The sequence below is a fragment of the Rousettus aegyptiacus genome, unplaced genomic scaffold (assembly GCF_014176215.1).
Source record: "Rousettus aegyptiacus isolate mRouAeg1 unplaced genomic scaffold, mRouAeg1.p scaffold_m13_p_11, whole genome shotgun sequence".
Classification (NCBI taxonomy): domain Eukaryota; kingdom Metazoa; phylum Chordata; class Mammalia; order Chiroptera; family Pteropodidae; genus Rousettus; species Rousettus aegyptiacus.
Window position 1 is genome coordinate 56060168 of NW_023416286.1, and position 19189 is coordinate 56079356.

General features: G+C 33.8%; 1 protein-coding gene across 4 annotated transcripts in view; it reads left to right on the top strand.

Annotated features, from left to right (window-relative positions):
* The window catches only part of NALCN (sodium leak channel, non-selective), a 272813-nt gene that overhangs the window by 12909 nt on the left and 240715 nt on the right, over positions 1-19189 (top strand). For all 4 annotated transcript variants that reach the window (XM_036228821.1, XM_036228822.1, XM_016123175.2 and 1 more), the window contains exons 2-6: positions 1114-1260; positions 4132-4314; positions 11486-11569; positions 12745-12884; positions 12974-13102. Coding sequence is in view for 3 of the 4 variants with exons in the window: in XM_036228822.1 (XP_036084715.1) it covers positions 1153-1260; positions 4132-4314; positions 11486-11569; positions 12745-12884; positions 12974-13102 (644 nt within the window). In the remaining variant the exon portion in view is untranslated. The remainder of the gene's footprint in view (positions 1-1113; positions 1261-4131; positions 4315-11485; positions 11570-12744; positions 12885-12973; positions 13103-19189) is intronic.

A 19189-nucleotide genomic window follows, 5' to 3' on the forward strand; every position in this document is an offset into this window, starting at 1 on the left:
AAACAGAGCTGCTTTTGTATTTCAAGTTTGTTTGGGTGGTTTTGGTCAAGTTATTCGCTGCCCCGAGGCTGGAATTTTTAGTGCTTTCATAAGGAGACAAGATGTTTCCCTTCTTCTGTGAGTTGTAAAGATTAAATAAAATATCATTGCTAAGTGCCCAAAATAGCATATATCCAAAAAATGATAGCTCCTCTCCTTCATCTAAGAATCAGTCCAGGTGTTAATCAAATGAGAAGTCTCTCTGCGGACTCACAGAGTAATAAGGCATTACCTGCCTTTTTGACATCTCCATTCACACTAAATTGCACTTATTTGCTCTATGTGTCCTGCGGGCAGGATATATAGTAGGCCTTTCAATGGCCGCTGGATTGTGGAAGGGTGGTAGCAATGGCTGAAGGGAATTGACATATATAGCAAAATGTAGATGACACAGAATTGTGAAAATTTAAGTGGTGAGCGGGCATCTCATCTTCCTCTTCAGTGTAATTCAGATTTATTCAGAGTAGCTGGAAGAATTGATATAACCACAGCATTCATAGAAGAAAAAAACAATTCCATTTAGAGTAGGTTCTGCCCCATTCTCTCTGGCCCACATCCTTTATGGCAAGGACAATTTTGGGAGATTAACATGGGACTGTCATTGGAAACAGATGTCTATGAGTGTCACATTAAATTAACTCAAGGGAAAATCCTGGGAAAGATCTAGTATTTCTCTGGGTTGGTCAACTGTTCTCTGGCACAGACCACCTTTAAGTGGAAACAGCTCTAGGTGTATGAACACAGACCTCGAAAAATTTCCTACTAATATGTGCACCCTAAGAAGCAAAGCCATTTTGTCCCAGTTAATCTAGACTAGTGGTCTCCAAACTGACATGCAGATAGTTTATGAAATGCACAAGATGACGTGTTAGGCTGAGAGGAAAAAAGTCAAGCTTTTATTGATATTATTCATCTCATTCCTTTGACATTCCTATTTGCATGTGTTTATCATATACAGTATAATGGAATGTGTGTATAACTAACGTGTGAATAGGTATACATTGGGCACTTGTTTTTGTGATCAGGATAAAGATGGTTCAGGTTACTAACACAACTCTCTCTTTCTTTTCCCAGACCGCCGTTTTGTACTTGCTCACCAGTGCTAACTTCAGCATGCTCAAAAGGAAACAGAGCTCCAGGGTGGAGGCCCAGCCAGTTACTGACTTTGGTCCTGATGAATCTCTGTCAGACAACGCTGACATACTCTGGATTAACAAGCCAGTAAGTTTCTTTTTTGAAGTACGGAAAAGCACATGCTGTTATAAAGGAAATTTGATTCATATATTCAAAAATCGTGTACCTTTGGCTTTGAAATGTCTATTTGAGCTGCAGTAGAACCTGGATGAGTCCGGGACTCTGGAAGTTGAGAACAATTCAAATAATGAAGTGCTGCCCTGAGTTACTTACATAGGAAGAAGTGCTAGGTGGTCTGGCTTTCTCCTTTCCACCTCTGTGCATGCTGTCCTCAGAGTCACCTAGATAATTCCACTTCCCGGGCTGATCCAAAGCTGGAGCCCCATATTGGTGACCTCTTTTACCAGGAAACGTGTATGAATCTATGAGGAGGAGATAATCAAATGTTAAATTAAAAATCTCCTTCTGAGCTGCAAGTTTTGAGTAAAAGTAAAGGTTAATGAGACAATAGATAGTATCTCTGAAGAACTTTGTCACCTTCTCTGTCTAATTAAGCTAATGAGAACTCGAGAAGATTTACTATACCAAGTATCATTGCATACTAGACAGTTTAGCGGCCAGAGCTAAGGTGGAATGACATATTTATAGGTATTGGAAACTCAACTCTGCAGGCAAGTATAGGATCAACTTTATTATTATTAAACTCATAGTGCAGGCTGAAGTAAGAAAATGAACCGTTAACTCTCACAGTGCTTGTCTTTCCTTTGACCATGAAAAAGGTCATCTGCCACGGTCTCCTTGACCCTTTCAGTCTTTCTTCATCTAATCTGTTCTCCAGACTACTTTTCCAGCCAGCTCACATTACTTTTTATATTTCCATTTCTGTTCACATTATCCTTCTGCTTTACAATTATTAAAACATCCCTATTATCTACATCCCTATTACAAATTAAAATACATATTACATTCAAGGTGCTTTCTATTCTGGCTCTAACTTGTTCATCAATGGCCCTTTCCTATATTTACACATTGTCTACTTGAGCCACATCGGCAACTTCCTGCTCCTCCAAGAGGAACTTCTCCAGGTCACATAGTTTTCTTTGCCCAGAGGCCCTTTTCCAGCAACCCTGATGAGTCCAGGGAGCCAGGCTCAGATGCCATCCCTACGCCCAATCACTCTGAAAGGTTCCTCACTTGACCTTCCACGCCACAGACAGAATAAATCTCTTCTCTTTCCACTTACCCTATTTTATATTTGAATAAGTATACATATACACTGAGTATAAATAAAATATTTATGTTATGTATATCACACTGCAAAGTAGTGATGAGTCTGAACTGCGTTGTTTCCATTTTTGTGTCCTGAGAGCCCAGCATAATTCCTGACACAAAGTAGGTCTTCTTTTCATGTTTAAAGAATTGAATAGAATAGAGAACAAAGCACTCACTATTTTTTTTTCTTTAGTGTTCATCACATACCGAGCTCTCTGAGAACTTCTGAAAAAAGGTAGTATTATAGATGGAGCCTCAGAAGCACTAACTAAAATGGTTAATGTTTAAGTAGAATTTATTCTTTAAATCTGAAACAGATTTGTTGTAGAATAACCCTTCTTTTAGAGCTCTTTTGTGTGATTAAATACTTTGTGTTGGAAGTCCAGATGGGGCTAGATTCACAAACTGCTGTTTATTGAAACGCTTCCAAATTGCATGAAAAGTGCATCAACACTTAGAATAAATTTAATCATCAGTGACTTATATGGTATGGAATTAGTGGGATTACATCTTCATGCAAATATTATAACTGTCAGATTAATATTAAAACCCATTCACCAGCCTACAAATGTCTGAGTCTCCTCAAAGTTCTGACAGTCTTTTCTGCCTTTCTTCTTGGGTGCTTGCTAGCTTATGTAGCTACAGAACCTATCTACTACAAAACAGATTTTTTTTTTTTTCAGGAGGATTAATGTAACTGCATATTAATCCAGGATAGTCAATATAGAATGTATTTAAATTATATTTAAGAATTGTCTAATTAATTAATTAGTAATATTAATTGTGTGGGTTTAACATGAAAATGCAATATTTTTATGATAGGTTTTATTAATTTTCATAATAAAAGTATCTGAATGATTGTTAAGTCTTATACATATGACAGGTAAACATACACATGTACACACACATTCACCTTTTTAATTTCTACTTTATGCTGGGGTTAAGGAAAATATTCACAGTGCATGCACTGCTAGATTTTCACAGAAAATTGTTTTATCGTGTGTGATTTTAGAAGATAAATCTGGACTAAATTTGTACAAAATATGTTCTCCAACATAAAGAGGGAAGTCTATTTATTATCTTTTGAAAATAAAGGATGATACCAGATTTTAAAAAATATTTTAATATAAGGATGCTACATAAAGGAGACATATGGAAAGAAAACCCTACACATGGGTTTTCTTGATCTACAAAGTTAAGCCATTTGCTAGATATTAGGGAAGTTACAGTAAATATTATGTGGTCTCTGATTCCAAGTGCTCGTAATAGATAAAAAAAAGTATAAAAGTAATAGTACATCAAGTTTCTAGTTACAAACACATTTTAATTAAATCAGAATCTCTCTGTGTTGTGGCTCATTGCCCTGGAGAGTCTCATTGACATTGGAGTAGCCTGACCAGGTTCACATCTGAGCTTTGGCTGTTATCAATGCGAAACTGCAGAAAAGCTTTTTAATCTTTCTGAGCCTAGTGTGTTCATGTGAAAATTAGGCTGATTTAAGAATTAAATGATATTAAATATGTGGAAATATTTTATATGCACTTTACAGACATTAGTTTCCTTCTTCTTTTTTACTAGTGAAAACTTTTGATCTCAGTAGTATGTTTTCCAAATAGTGTAGCTCCTAATACAAGTTTAAGATATCATTTTATGGTGTCAAATGACAACTTCGGACCATTCTTGCAGTGGGTTCACTCTTTGCTGCGCATCTGTGCCATCATCAGCGTCATTTCCGTCTGTATGAACACGCCCATGACGTTCGAACACTACCCCCCTCTTCAGTACGTGACCTTTACTTTGGATACTTTATTGATGTTTCTCTACACGGCGGAGATGATAGCAAAAATGCACATCCGGGGGATTGTCAAGGTGAGTGTTTCCACGTTATTTAAGCTAAAAACCAAAATGCATTGAAAATCTAAATCAGTTTATTATTTTCATATTATTTTCAGTAAAGCTAACCATCTCTTTATTTTATCTTTTAAGATAGAGTATAACCCCAAAGATTGATGAAAATATGATGCATAAGAATGTTTTAAAAGTGAAATCAATTGTGTAAAGAAAGCACTGAGCCTTGGGATATCTGGGAAGGAGTGAGGTGGCCTGACCACCAGCTTCCTGAGGGCCAGAATAGGGTCTATCGTACCACCTACGGGTGACCTTGAGCAAAGGAGGCATATGTTGATTTACGAAGTGCAGAATAATGTTACATGATAAATGTCACAGTGTGATGCTATTCAATAGAATGTCATTAACCTGAGGCATTTTGAAGGTATTAAGGGGTAAGAAAAAAGGGCTCAAGGTAGAAAGGAATTTCAGGACTATAAGAAAAGGAATGCGTAGCATGAAATTGCCACCAATGGGAAACCAAAAATAAGTAAAAGAAAAAGAAAAGGAAGAAAATTTCTATCATGGGATATTTCTTCCTTCTGTAACACTAATCTTCACAAAATGAAAAATAAGTAGATGTTATTGTCTCTAATGTATTTTAAATTGTACCGAGACGGAGTGTATAATAAAATAGCATCATGGGCATTGGGGGTCTCTGCCAAATGACGGATTTGACTCAAATCCTAGCTTTTTACTGGCTGTATCAGCACCTCAAGTTGGGTAATTTTTATGGAAAAGGGGCTCATTCTGGACAAGAAGTTTAGGAGTTTAATGAGATGATGCATAACACGTGGTTATTGGTCAGTTGCTTCTCTTTTTACATAGTTCCTTGTGTGCTATCCTTAAAAGAGATAGATCACAGTTAATGTATTATTCTTTTTTACTTTTAACTTTTTAAAAACTTTTTGTTATAGAACTTTAAAAATTTACTCAAAAGTAGAGATTAGAGTTGAAATGAATCCCTATACCTTAACAGCAGCAATTATCAATATTTAGCCAGTTCTATTTCATTTTAAAGCAAATCTGAGATATCAGATAATTTCAGAAATAACTTCTTATGCATTGCAAACTGATAATTTTTTCATACCATAATGCCATTGTCACATCTAGCAAAGTTAAAAATAATTCCTTAATATAAGCTAATATCCAATCCATATTCATGTTTTCCCAATTGCCTGAAATATTTCCTTCTACAGTTGTTTTCCTTGCCCTTTTAAAAATTAGGTTATTTATTGATTTTTTAATATTGAGCTGTGTACATATATTAAATCATCTGTTTGTGCACCTTAGATGTTTGCAGTTTAATTGGCAATAATATAATAAAGCTGGGAAAAAACTTAAAACTTTTAATCAGGCTTAGTTTTAGCAAAAAAAAATCATCTGTCACAATTAATTTAAATATTACCAGTTTCGTATCTTTGTATCTGTAAATTGTTTTAGTTTTACAATTGCATGAGAAATATGTATGTATATAGGCATTTAAGTTACCCCATAATAAATACATTAGCCCACATAGGGACTCTATAGTAATCTTTTAGTTGACCACATGTTACTCGTTATGTTACTATGCCTTTTTCAATTAATCTTACTCTAAAATTTTTAAAGCTTTATTAAACACTTGTCTGCTAAAAAACATTTTTTTGACATAGTTTCATACTTTTCCTACCACTTCATTTGCCAACTACTGAAATTTTTCTCTCTCAATCAATTTTGTAGTCTCTCTACCCAGAATAATTTACAAATATGTGCCGTGTTTATTCACTTATGGAACTTACTTTTTTCATGCATATAAGGACATTATGAATATACAGGTATACATTGTGTTCTATTTTAAGCATCAGGTTACTTTTAATATGTTTCATATCATTTGGAACAGAGCTATACATCCTAGCTGTTCAAATATTAAATGTTTAATATGTACTGATTTTTGACTGAAATATTTCTAAATAACTAAGGAGATTTAGTTATTAAGCAAGTAACTCTAGTATGTCATATGTCTTCTGCGTGGAAGAATATGTGTGAGTCGATGCGCACACATGTTAGAGATTTTGGGATTGCTGGCCTTTCATTTTTGGAAGAGTATTTTTCATACATAAAGCTGTATTAGTCCATAATAAAATATTTATAGAAGCAAACCAGTGTATTCTTGTCCATCCAGCATACACAATCTAAAATTATACCTAGCCTGGTTTGGCAATGTTATGGCACATCTAAAATTCATACCTAATGCTTAAGGTAATGTGATCTAATAATATCTAGGTTATAAAATTATCTGCAACAAACCAAACCCAGAAGCTTTATTTTTCAAAATGAAAGTACTGAAGCTGTAGTTTTCTAGTATCGCCCACTAAATTTATTGACTCAGTGGTTTGTCACATGTATTAAACTACGTGTACATTTTAATTTACTATATTAAAATTTTAAGACACTAAGGATATAAGTATAATATGAATATAAGAGAGTTATATTCTTAAACCCCAGTACAGTTTCTAGTCATTCAGCAAACATTGATTGAGCACTCAGGGTGAGCTCATTAACTCCCCTGGGAGAAGGGACAAAACAAAACAGAGCCCCTGTCCTCATAGGAGGCCTGGCCCACTTTTGTGGAACTGGCTTGTAAAGTACGTGTAGGCACTTCTCATTTTTTGCATCTAATCTATTCCGGAAAATATGTTAGATACTATATTTTCAGAAAACAGGAGACTGTATTCCATTATTTTAAATGGGTAAACTATGAATGCATTACAGCAACCCCACCAAAATCTCCAAATATCACAAAATTAGTCTTAACACTAGATAACTCTCCATCTGTATATTTCTGTATAATAAACAGCACTCAAACACCCATTGCTGAATTATTTGTACTTACCTAATTTAGCAGTGGATATTTTGTATACCCTTACCCAAAACAGCAATATGTGCTCTTATAAGCAGAGAAATAATAAGTTAAAGTACTGTCTACCATATTTTGTTGAATCTGTGAGGTCATCAATTATAAGATGCAGCATCATTTTATATATCCTTAAGAAAGAAAAAAATGCTGCTAATATTTTACAATTGGATTGTAAAATATAAGATGTTAAGTGATGCATCAATTATAAAATGCACTCTAATTCAGAAATGTTAAACTATGTTACAGGGGAAGAGGTAATATCTTAAAATTGGTGAAATAACAGCAAATAGACTGGGGTTGATAGTTTCAAGTCTTGAGAAGGCTAAAGGTCAAGAAGAAAATAGGGAGGAAAAGTAGTGATGAACTTAACACTGATCCATTGTTTATAGGTTAATAATGGCAGCACAAGAGTTAGCCCAAAAGAACAACAAAGCAATGCCTGCATTTTGCACATTATACCTTCTTGCAGGATTCATGGACAACTTAAATACTTCCACTGGTACACATGCAGATTCATTGTAGTGGTTCTTTTAAGGGTAGGTATTTTTGCAAATATAAATAGCAAATATTTATATAGTGAGAATTCAGGCAGAGAGAAGTAGAATTTTAGTATTTTGTGAAAATGCTGTAGTGATGATCAGAAAAAGGTATGTGGGGAGGTAGCACAAAAAGAAATGAGACATTCTGCTTGAGGATATCATGGGAGTCTTGAAGAAAAAAATGTGATGTGATGTCTTAAATGTTGAGTAAATGTGGTCCATGACCCAGGCAAGAGGGGATGGAAGTAAAGGATTTCGCAGAGAGAAAAGGAATACTCTGAGACACAAAGTTGTGGGAACAGCCTGGTGCTTTGGAGAACACTAGTCAGGGGTAGCAGATGGATGTTCACAGGGAGCACCTGGAGAGGATTCTGTGAAGACAGGCCTGGCTGCACAGTGAAGGGCCTTGCATGGAGCTCAGACTGCATTCTGTGGTCAGTAAAGATGCCTGAGGTATTTGAATCCAAGAGTGACACGATCTGATTTGTATTTGAGAAGTTCTCTGTGGGGGTAACATGCTGATGCATTACAGGAGAGAGAAATTGAAGCAGAAAGTCCTCCTGGCAAGAAATGTCTTTAAAAATTTTTGTTATAGGAATGTATTTGTTATAAGGATTTCACATATTCTATAATGTTTCTTAAGCTTGAAAGTATCTGCCAATTAATTCCCACTTTCCAATAATTTGTTTCTAATCGCTTCCACCACTAATTCCTGTTCTGAGAAGCATTCTCATTCACCAAATTCCTTAGAGTCAAAAGTGAACCACTTGGGAGATGTATGTTTGCATTGTCACAGAGTGTCTGATGTATTGCAGACTGTGAGTTCTTCGGACAATTCTCTGTTGTCTATTTTTTTATCTGACAAGAGACCTAGGTAAAAGTAACATGCATCCTCCAAGCATTCTTGAAGTAATAAATAATAATGTTATGACACAGTGACGGATGGACCCTGGGAACTCAGAACCATAAATCATGTGCTCATGAAACTATACCAGTGCCTATCATTTTATAACTACAGACTATATCCCTATAAACGTCTTCAGGTAAATGTGTTTGGTTTCTCTGGTTGTTAAATACTTGCATGGCAATTTACGTTACTTTCTTACACCGTATAATTGATTGGCAGCCTCCGAGTGTTTACTTTTATATAAATTGACAGACAGCTCTTGAATAACCCATCTTCCCCTCTAGCCATTAGCATGCTGATTTCTGCCCACAACTGAAGTACTCTCTGCCCTCCATTTCCAGTTGATGCAAGAAACAAATTAAAACCTTTCTTTCAGGTTAGAAACATGTAAATTAAAAAAGATACAATAAATATGTCTGACACAAAATGTAATATGAGATTATATTTCAGAGTGCCAGGTTTTAAAGTCTGTCTTCTATTTATTAAAAGGTATTTGAGACTTGTGGAGCCTTAGTGATTATTGATTGAAGTATCAATTTCAATTTGGTATTATTTACAAGTACATTATAATGCACAAATTATATAAATCTTGACCTGATTCCTATTTGCATGGTATATAGGCTCTGCTTATTCAAACTATACTAATCCAGAAAACATCCAAAAGTTATTTCATAATTTCATATGTGGTCTTTCATGATCACATAGGAAAGAGGTTTAACTTAAAGGTACTAACCTTTAAAGGTATTATATACAAGTTTCTCTTTTACCAAGAAGCAAAAAATCATTTCTTTGAAGGAACAATACCAGGAGTTTCTGTGAATGAATGGATGACCGGGTGCCTTCATAAAGCATATGAATTGACTTCTTACTTTATACATTATAATGTATAAAAGCTCTCTAAGACATGGTTTATGCACTTATCTTGTCATTCATTTAATATCTGTTGTATGTCAAACATTGTACTAGGTGCTGGGAATACCACCCAAAACAGCTTAAAGTCTCAAAGTGCTAATCATTTTCAGAACATATTCAAACATTTACAATGGGTGATAGACTTTTTTTTTTTAATGTAATACCAGAAAATACGTTTAGAGAAGATTTAAGTAGGAAACCCAAACTTCACAATTACATCTAATAAATCAGAGGGACTAAAATATAAAGTCATTAAACCATCAGATGGGGACTACAAAGGATTATTCTGTAAATTACACAATATAAATATTATTTAAATACTTGAGCTGAGTTGCCAATTGTTATACGATGTGTGAGTTAAAGCACTGGTCAGGATAGGAGGAAAACGGTGGCACAGACTTGGGAGAATTTTTAAGGGAGACAGAACAATGAACACTAAAGAGCAAAAGCTTTAAAAAAAAGATGAGAAAAATCTGAGTGTTACTGGTCTTTGTATGCCAGGTTTCCATAACACTGCTGATTAAAGAATTTTTTATTAAAGATTTTTATGAATAATAAATGACTCAAAGATATGAACCAAAAAATAGTATGTAAAACTTATGCCCAGAAATTATTTCACATGTTTAACAAAGACTGGGAAAAGAACCCAGTTCTAAATAGCCGTAGCAGGTGGTGGTCTGTTGGCTAACAGGTAAATGCCACTATGAATTTCTTGAAAATCTAAAGGAGACAACATTCCAAACAGTGCAACTAAAATTACATCCTAACTCAAAAACAGTTTCCTATGTTACACAGTAGAAGTTTCGCTGAGCCAGTGTTCATAACATGAGGTCATTTAAAATTAGAATGTGTTTGCATGCTTTTGTTGTATTCTGGTCTCCCACCAGGGCATCTAAAATTATTTAAAATAATCCATCTGTTTATATAGTTCAAAATATACTTTGAGTCAGCTTTGCAACATCAGTTTTCTTAGCAAAAAAAATTTGTATAGTAAACAAGGAACAAAAATTCAGCCAACTCTGTTATTGATAGATAGCTTTACATTTTGAGTTTGTGGGGCCCAAATTTTCAAATATGATTTTATATGTACCAACCGACAAAATATTTATTGTTCAAACTAAAATGGTAACCTTTAAAAAAACAATTTTGAAAATTTATTTTAAAAATTGTAACACGTGGACATTAATCAGAAGAGATGTGGACAGATACACTGTGAAAAGTATGTCTTTATTCCACCGTCTGCTCTTGGCCACTTCTGTTCCCCTCTCAGGAAAATAGCACTGTTTATCCTCATTTTTTGCATTTTAAATAATCCCCAATATAATGGAAGCTCTCATGTTACATCTTTTAAAATATAATTTGTTACTAAAGCAAATTATGAGCAATAAAAGAGGTTAATTATGGTGACACTCATGTAATAATGTTTAACGACATAAAAGCAATGAAATAATAATATTGTTGGGAAAAATACCATATTAATTCATCCTATTTGGGTGTCTGTGCACTCACTGATTTTTAATTGCTCTTTTTTCTGCCTAGCATTCACTTTTAATTGTTCCTATTTTAAAATTGTTCTCTGCCGAGTGCCATAAAATTTCAGTTTTTACTTTTAAATTTCTTTGTATTTTTTTAAACAATCACAACTATGCTAATTAGTTCTTAAAATGAAGATCGTGATATTTTTCTCTCTTTTTGCTTAAAATATATGTAAAGAGCACATTTACTTAATAAAATTCCATTTAAAACATACATGTTTATTTTTCTATACTTATCGATATACTGTATATTTTATATTTTTTAAAATTAGTTTTTACTGTATTAACATTGACTGTTTCTTCCACAAATATTTTTTGAAATTATTTATTTTGCCTGATAATGCTATGTGAAATTTATTTTTAGGGGGATAGTTCCTATGTGAAAGATCGCTGGTGTGTTTTTGATGGATTCATGGTCTTTTGCCTTTGGGTTTCATTGGTGTTGCAGGTAATTAAAAACTTTTTAATTACAAGGGGATGTTTTCCAAAGTGGGCATTATTTAGCACTGAAAATCTAAACAGAATTATATTAAAGAATATATATTAAATGTCATTGTGTAATTTACTATATCATGTTATTTAAATGTTTGTTAATAAAAAACCCAACATTTTCATCATTGTCAGTCATTTTTTGGTGTTTTTTATTAATCAGAAGAGAAATACAATACAATAGAAAATTATTTCTTACTGAGCAGATATAAAGAATACAGTCATAAATAAAAAGGAAAAACACGGATGAGATTTCTGTATTTGTAGAATAAAAATATTGAATTTATAAATGAAAATTTCAGTCTTATGTGACTGAACTCTCATTAAGTACTGCTAAAAACAGATATAGATACATTGGGATACATATTGATAAACATAAAATACTACATTGCAGATAGAAAATGCTTTACTGTGAGAAATAAGGAACGTATATTAAAAAGCTCTAAGGGAGGAATTTCACTGGAAAATGGTAGAATTCATTTCAATAAGGGTTTATTTTACATTTAATTCAACTAAAGTTACTATATTCTTCATTTAAAAATTCAGAATAAAATAAATCCACAGTTCCTCCTGCTCATCCTTGTGCTTTTGATAAACTATCTTTATTTTGATTAAACTCACTTCTCCAACAGTCTAATTTATCCTACATGTAAATGTGTTTTTTTTCCATTTAATAACTATTATATGTTTGGCAAACATGTTCTAATTATTATTTTGCCTCATAAATGGTGCAATTATTTTTCATATTTTTAATAATATTTTAATCTTTTCTTTATTATACCATTTTCCAGATATTCAAAAAGTTCCACCAAAGACCATGTATGATTAGCGAGGAAGACTTAGCACACTTATTCTGTATTTTAAGTTGACACTGTTTTTAAAATAAAAACTGCCTTGATGAATTGGGCAGGAAATGAACATGATTAATGGCACTTTCATTAGTTTATGTATTTGTTTCTCTTAAGAGAGCTCTAGCTTCAAAATGTACTCAAAAGAAAATTAATTTCAATAGAAAATGAGGTAGGGCAAAGTTCAGGCTGCAGGATCTAGCTCCTGAAGCTGTCTGTATATGGCATGACTACAGACAATGCTAAGGGAAAGTCTAAACTTGTTTATTCTCCTCTAAATTTACAGGTATTTGAAATTGCCGATATAGTTGATCAGATGTCACCTTGGGGAATGTTGAGGATCCCAAGGCCATTAATTATGATCCGAGCATTTCGAATTTATTTCCGATTTGAACTACCAAGGACCAGAATTACAAATATTTTAAAGTAAGCACTGTTTTTACCTACGTTAAAGAGGAAAGTTTATGACACTTTTTTTTAAAGGTTTACTTACTTTACCTTTTTTTTCCTCCTAGGCGATCAGGAGAACAAATATGGAGTGTTTCAATTTTCCTACTTTTCTTTCTACTTCTTTATGGAATTTTAGGAGTACAGATGTTTGGAACATTTACGTATCATTGTGTAGTAAATGACACAAAACCAGGGTAAGTTTAACTACTAACTGCATTTTAATCTAGGTGATTAACAAGGATGTTTCTGTAGTTCTCATGAGAAAAATCTGTGTCTAAATTTTTTTAAAGTAGTTAAGTACTCTCTGTTCTATATTCTGTGCTTCCTCAAAATTGTCTTGTCCAATTTTTAAAGACAACTATTCAAGAGAAGCCAGCTTGAAGGATGTAACCCTGTGAGAAAGTAGATAAAGCAAATTCAAAGTGTACACTTAGAAATTGTCCTCAGTGTGGCAGAATGGAGAGCGTGCTAACCTAACACCATCAGAGAAAAATCACATGGGAATGGAAAATGGTATAACTACTTTGAAAAACAATTGGGCAGTTTCCTAAAAAGTCAAACAGATACCTACCATATATTTCATTCATTCCATTCCAGGTATTCAACCAAGAGAAATGAGAAAAATGTCCATACAAAGACATATACACAGTGACTTTATTTACAACAGCCCCAAACTGGTAACAACTCAAATTTCCATCATTAAATAAATGGATAAACAAATTGTGGTATATCCAAATAGTAAATACTATTGAGCAATAAAAAAGTATGAGATATTGATGTAAACAATATCTTGGATGAATCACAAAATAATTATGCTGAATGAATGAAGCCAGATAAAAAAAAAAAAGATTGCCTATTCTGTGATTCCATTTATATAAAATTTTAGAAAATACAATGTTATCTATAATAATAGATAATATGCCTGGGGATAGGATTAGGGTAGGAATCCCCAAGGGATCACCAAAGGGCACAGGAAAGCTTTGGGGTTGATTGATATGTTCATTATCTTAACTGTGGTTCTGTACACATGTCAAAATTTATCAAATTGTACATTTTAATATGTGCAGTTAATTGTATGCTAAGTATATCTTACTGTTTAGAAATGCTTTAGTGTAAAGTAAAATTTAATTTTCTTCACCTGGTCAGTCAGTTGTCCTAGTAGCACTACTTATTGTGTGCTATTACCTACTGAAGTCACTGCTTCCTTCCTCATTTATGAATTTCTTGTCTATATTTGGATCGGTACCTATGGCCTCTATTGTGCTTGATTGATCGACTTGACTATCCCTTCACTAATATTACACTCTGGAACACATCTAAATTACAACTTGGCTTTATGCACGGGGTCACTATTTCCACTTCCCAGCCTTACATAGGCTCAGGACTCTGTCTTCTGCCTCATGTGGCATTAAAACTCAAACTCTCAGATAACGGATAATGATCCCCCATTTATACCACGATTTTGCCAACTCATGTACTTCCCTACCACCAGTTTTTACCTCCATCTTAAATTTTGAACTTTTGGAAATTTCTTTCTTTTTTATGAGCCTAGATATACATTTTGGAATGGTATCGTTTATCCAGCAGCCTGGTTGTTTGTAGTGGAAGGAGTAGAATTTAATGTAGCCCATCTTGCCAGAACTCGTACACTGGTGCTCATGGCAAATTTTTCCCCCCATTTTCCTCATTACACTGTGAGGTTCTTGAGGACACATATGGGAAACTGTGGAGAATATTCATCTTCTTGTTGCCAGTACCTAGAATCCTACCATAGAGTAAGCACTTAGTAGCTATTTACTGAAGGCATGGTTGCTGATATATTTTATTTTGACAGATAATAACATTATGACACATTGATAAGGAAGAGGAAATTTTTGTAAAAAAAGGAACAGAGAAAGAAAAGCAAGTCGATAAAGGGACAAAGGAGAAATAGTTAAAAATGTAGAAAAGCTATGTTAAAATTGGAGAAAAACTGTGGTATGAACGAAAACAGGATAGGAAAGTCGAAGGAAACGGCGAGTAAGGGAGTTGACTGAGTGGGTGACAGAGGAGACAAATGCGTGAAAAAATCCTGTAGGCAGATTTTTTTTTAAGTATATGTAGGCTGTAGAATATGTCTAGATTGTTCCATGAATGAATATGAAGATGGAAAAAGATGTTGTGTAGGCCGGAGACAATGGATAATAGAAGTGAAGAACAGAAAAAAAGCTTCTGGATAAGAAGGCAACTGTGATAGCAGCCATGGGTAAGGGAGGCTGGTTTAAAGTTACCATTTTATTAAAAACCAAGTCAGAATGCAAGAATTCTAAAGCTTGCTCACGTGGCTAGGAGATCAGATATCATGCTGACAAACTGCACTTTGAAAATATAATACAAATTGGGAAGACATGACTGAGTGCCTCCTAAACTCAGCCCTGAATCACTTTAGTAAGTACTCTTCACCAGCTCCAGCCTATGCTCAGCACGAAGAAATAAGTGTCTTTGAAAAAAATATTAAAAGACCTTTTGCATTCTGGATATTAGCTCCAGCTCATTACTTCATCCTAATACTGGAGTTCATTTTGAAAATTTTCATAAATGTCGGCTAAATTTTCAGTTACTGGAGACATAGCTGTTATGGGGGAATGCCTGCGTTTTCTCTTTCTCACATTTGCAAAATCTGTTCAACAGCATTACGTACGTACACATACATTTTGCCTTCTCTTTTTGTGATTCTTAATTTACTATTTGAGAGGAAAATGCATAACTAGCCACATGGTAGTAATGTTGCTCATAAAAACAGTTTATATCATTTTTCTTTTAATTTTCAGTTCAATATTAACTGGATTTTAAAGGCTTACTCATAACCAGTAAAATTGTTGATGCCATTTTACCATTATTTCCAGTGCCGACCTTAATTTATCTTATTTTTAGAGACTCAAAAAAAAGTCAAAAGTCAAAATGAAACACATAAAAATCCCAATTAAAATTTTTTCCAACTGTTTTCCTTTTGTTGCTTCTTAACTAGAAATTTCTCAGAAACATCTCTGAGTCAGATGTTAAGCTGCAGTATGATGGTTTTGTTTCCAGCAATCAGTGTTGCCAGTGCAGTCCTGACCTCATTTCTCTTAATCGTTGTCCTTTAAGAATTGTTCCAATTTCTGCTTAATTGATTTGCATGTACTATACCCTAATAACAAGAGTGTTTTCAGGCAGAGAGGTGTATGTTCAGAAACCTGTATATCCTGGGTTTCATGACTGATCTCTGGAATTGATTATGTTTGATCTGTGAGGCAAAAAAAGATAAATAAAAAAGCAACTCAATATATGAAATTTCGCTTTTAAATGGAGCTGATTTCTTTTAAAGCAGATAGAATGGAATTTAGCTATGTCCTCAAAAGCATTAACTAGTAAAGCTCTAGATTTTTCTTCAGTAATGAATGATGACCTAAGGCAATTATGGAGCAAGTAATGAGATTTGACTAAGCAAAGCAATTCATAAGCTAAAGAAAGCTGAGAAGAGCAATGGCCTGTGGCAGAAACGGGTGTGGCAAAATGCTATATATAATGGCAGAAATCTCTCTGAAGCTAGAAGAGCAAAGTATGAAAATGAGTTGGTAGGAGAAATAGAAAAGATAAAGACTTACCGGATACCTCATTATCAATCCTGAGAAAGAAGAGAAATTTATTCATAGCGTGGTGTCAAATAATGAGATGTTATTCCCGAGAGTGAAATAATGAGAAAAACTTTTAGGTAAGTAAATGTTTACTCTATAAAAGTATATAGTATAATTTTATACTATTCTTTTAGTGTAGTATAGTATGTATGAAAGTTTACTATATAGAGTATAGGTTTTAACCAGTTCTGGTAAATATTTGTGATGGCTGGAGCATTTGCTTTAAGACTCAGAAGTATGGGATGACATATCACAAATGCCCAGGACAATTCTGGTGTATTCCTATTGTTTCAGAATAATTACCCACAGCTTCCTTATTCATCTAAGGAGAGTCTCAGTATGGACAAAATATTCTATGGTATGGTGACCCTGCCCAGAGGCAGCTTATAGGGAGGGCTTGGTGGTATTTTATAAAATATCACTAAGACTTAGACCAGAGACATTTTTTGCATTTAAGTTTACTCTTTAGTGTACTTAGAAAATGGAAATATAAGAAGAAGTTTGGATAAATGCATATTAGAAACATGTTCTTTAAAATATTTAAGTAAGAAATGCTAATACTCTGATGATTCATGCAGATTTCTAATTAAATTAGTAGCACCATTTGTGGAACACTTATTAAATCTCAGACACTTTGCTTAAAAAACTAATTTTTAGAACCATCTGAAAGGAATTATTACCCCCATTTTGCAGATGAAGATACATCCCAAAGAAGTTAAATATGTCCACGTGCTAAATGAGAGCAGAGATTTGAAGGCAAACCTAATTTCCAAGCCTGTGCTTGTTCTGTCATTTGAGAAACTTCTACAATATTATAATCACACATTTGTAAGCCTGTGTGCACATACATATCCACATGCATATACATAAACTTTTTATATGTCACAGAGAAAAATTAAAGTTCGTGTTACATCTGGTTTCTATCTCTACGTAGCTGTTATGGTCCAAGAGATTCTCTCTCATCTGAATCTATAAAATAGTGTTATGTATTTATTATATTTGTGTTACTCCATTTACTGCTTTTAAAATTGTTGTGCATATCCATATTAAAGATGTGAACCACGTGAGCCACCAGTTAAATCAACTGTTCATTTAATAATTTTAAAAAATTAAACATAAGAAAATATTTCAGAATAAACCAAATTCCTGTGTGAAAATTAATACCAGCATGATTTCCATCAGAAATAACAAAACTATTTGTGGGAGTCCTTAGTATAAAAATGAAAATCCTACAGTTTGAAAAAGGATTTAAAAGAAATTGAGTGATTTCTTTAGATCAATTACAGTATAGCACTTCTATTGATCTTATGTTTACTTCCCCAAAAGAGGACAATGTACTAATATAAGTTATAAGACTATTATTTATTATTAATGGTAAATAACCTTAATTAAACAATTAGTATCAGTTATTTTCATATTTAATCCTTATAAACACTTGATAAGTTAGTTCTATTTTTACACTTTATATTAAGGCCAAGGAAATTGAAGCTCAGTAAGGTTAAGTAAGATGTCCAAGATGAAACAGCTTATGAGTGGCAGAAGCAGGGTTTAAGGCCTGTTCTCTCTGACACTAGTCTCTATGCTTTTAACTATTCAACTGTAATTTGGTCAAATTATGTGAAATGAACAAATACATATCCAAAATGTTTTAATAAAATGTTCAGTTGCCCTTCAGTTACAAGGAGCCCGTGCTTAAAAGACAAGTTTTAAATGAAGAGTATGAGTAAATGTTTAAGGCTGCTTATTTTAGGACTCAATTCTGAAATGACATACTGGAACTTCTGAACATACTATGTGAATGTGAAATGAGGAACCCTGCAATTTCAGCCCCTTGCGATCATATTTATTGGCATCGTCTCTATAGAAATCATATGTGGTATCATTTTGATTTCTTGGTTTCAACCAAACCAGCCTGCTTTTCCGGAGCCATCATGACATGGGGTGACTATAACAGCACTAGCAGCACATTTTGGGAATTCTATTCTAGGATGAGATTTCTTTGATAGAGAAATTGTCTGGGGAACTCGGTAAAAATGCAGACTCCTAGACCCATCTGTGGATTCGTACCTATAGAGCTGAGCTGACAGAATTGACCAGGTTAGTAGTTAGTTTTATACTTAGTTTTACACTGAAACGCCCAAAGATATGTTATAGAGTAGAATGCAAAATCTGCATGGCTTTTAAAAAGATAAACCGTGAGTCTTCAAAGAAATGTTAAGCTTTTAACCAGCTGCTACAGCTCCACCTTGGGGTGATTTGAGTTTCCTCTTACCTTAAGGCTATTTCCCTGGAAAAGTCTAAGGAGCACCAGAGTGAAGAGTCTCTTGTCATTCTCACAAATAGCAGGTTGTCCAAGTGTTCTGGGAACTGCAGGGCAATCATCTCAATTGTATTAATTCAGTGACTCATGTATTTTTCGATCTAGAGATTGGATTGGGCAACTTCCTGATTGAGGGTGTTTGGGGACAGAGGATTTGGTGCTCTCTAAATTCTTCCCTGGCCTTCACTTTTTTAAAAAAATTAACATTAGTGAGGTGGTATTGATTAATAAAATCATATAGGTTTCAAATGTACAATTCAATAGTACATCATATGTGTGTTGCATTGTGTGTTTGCCACCCAAAG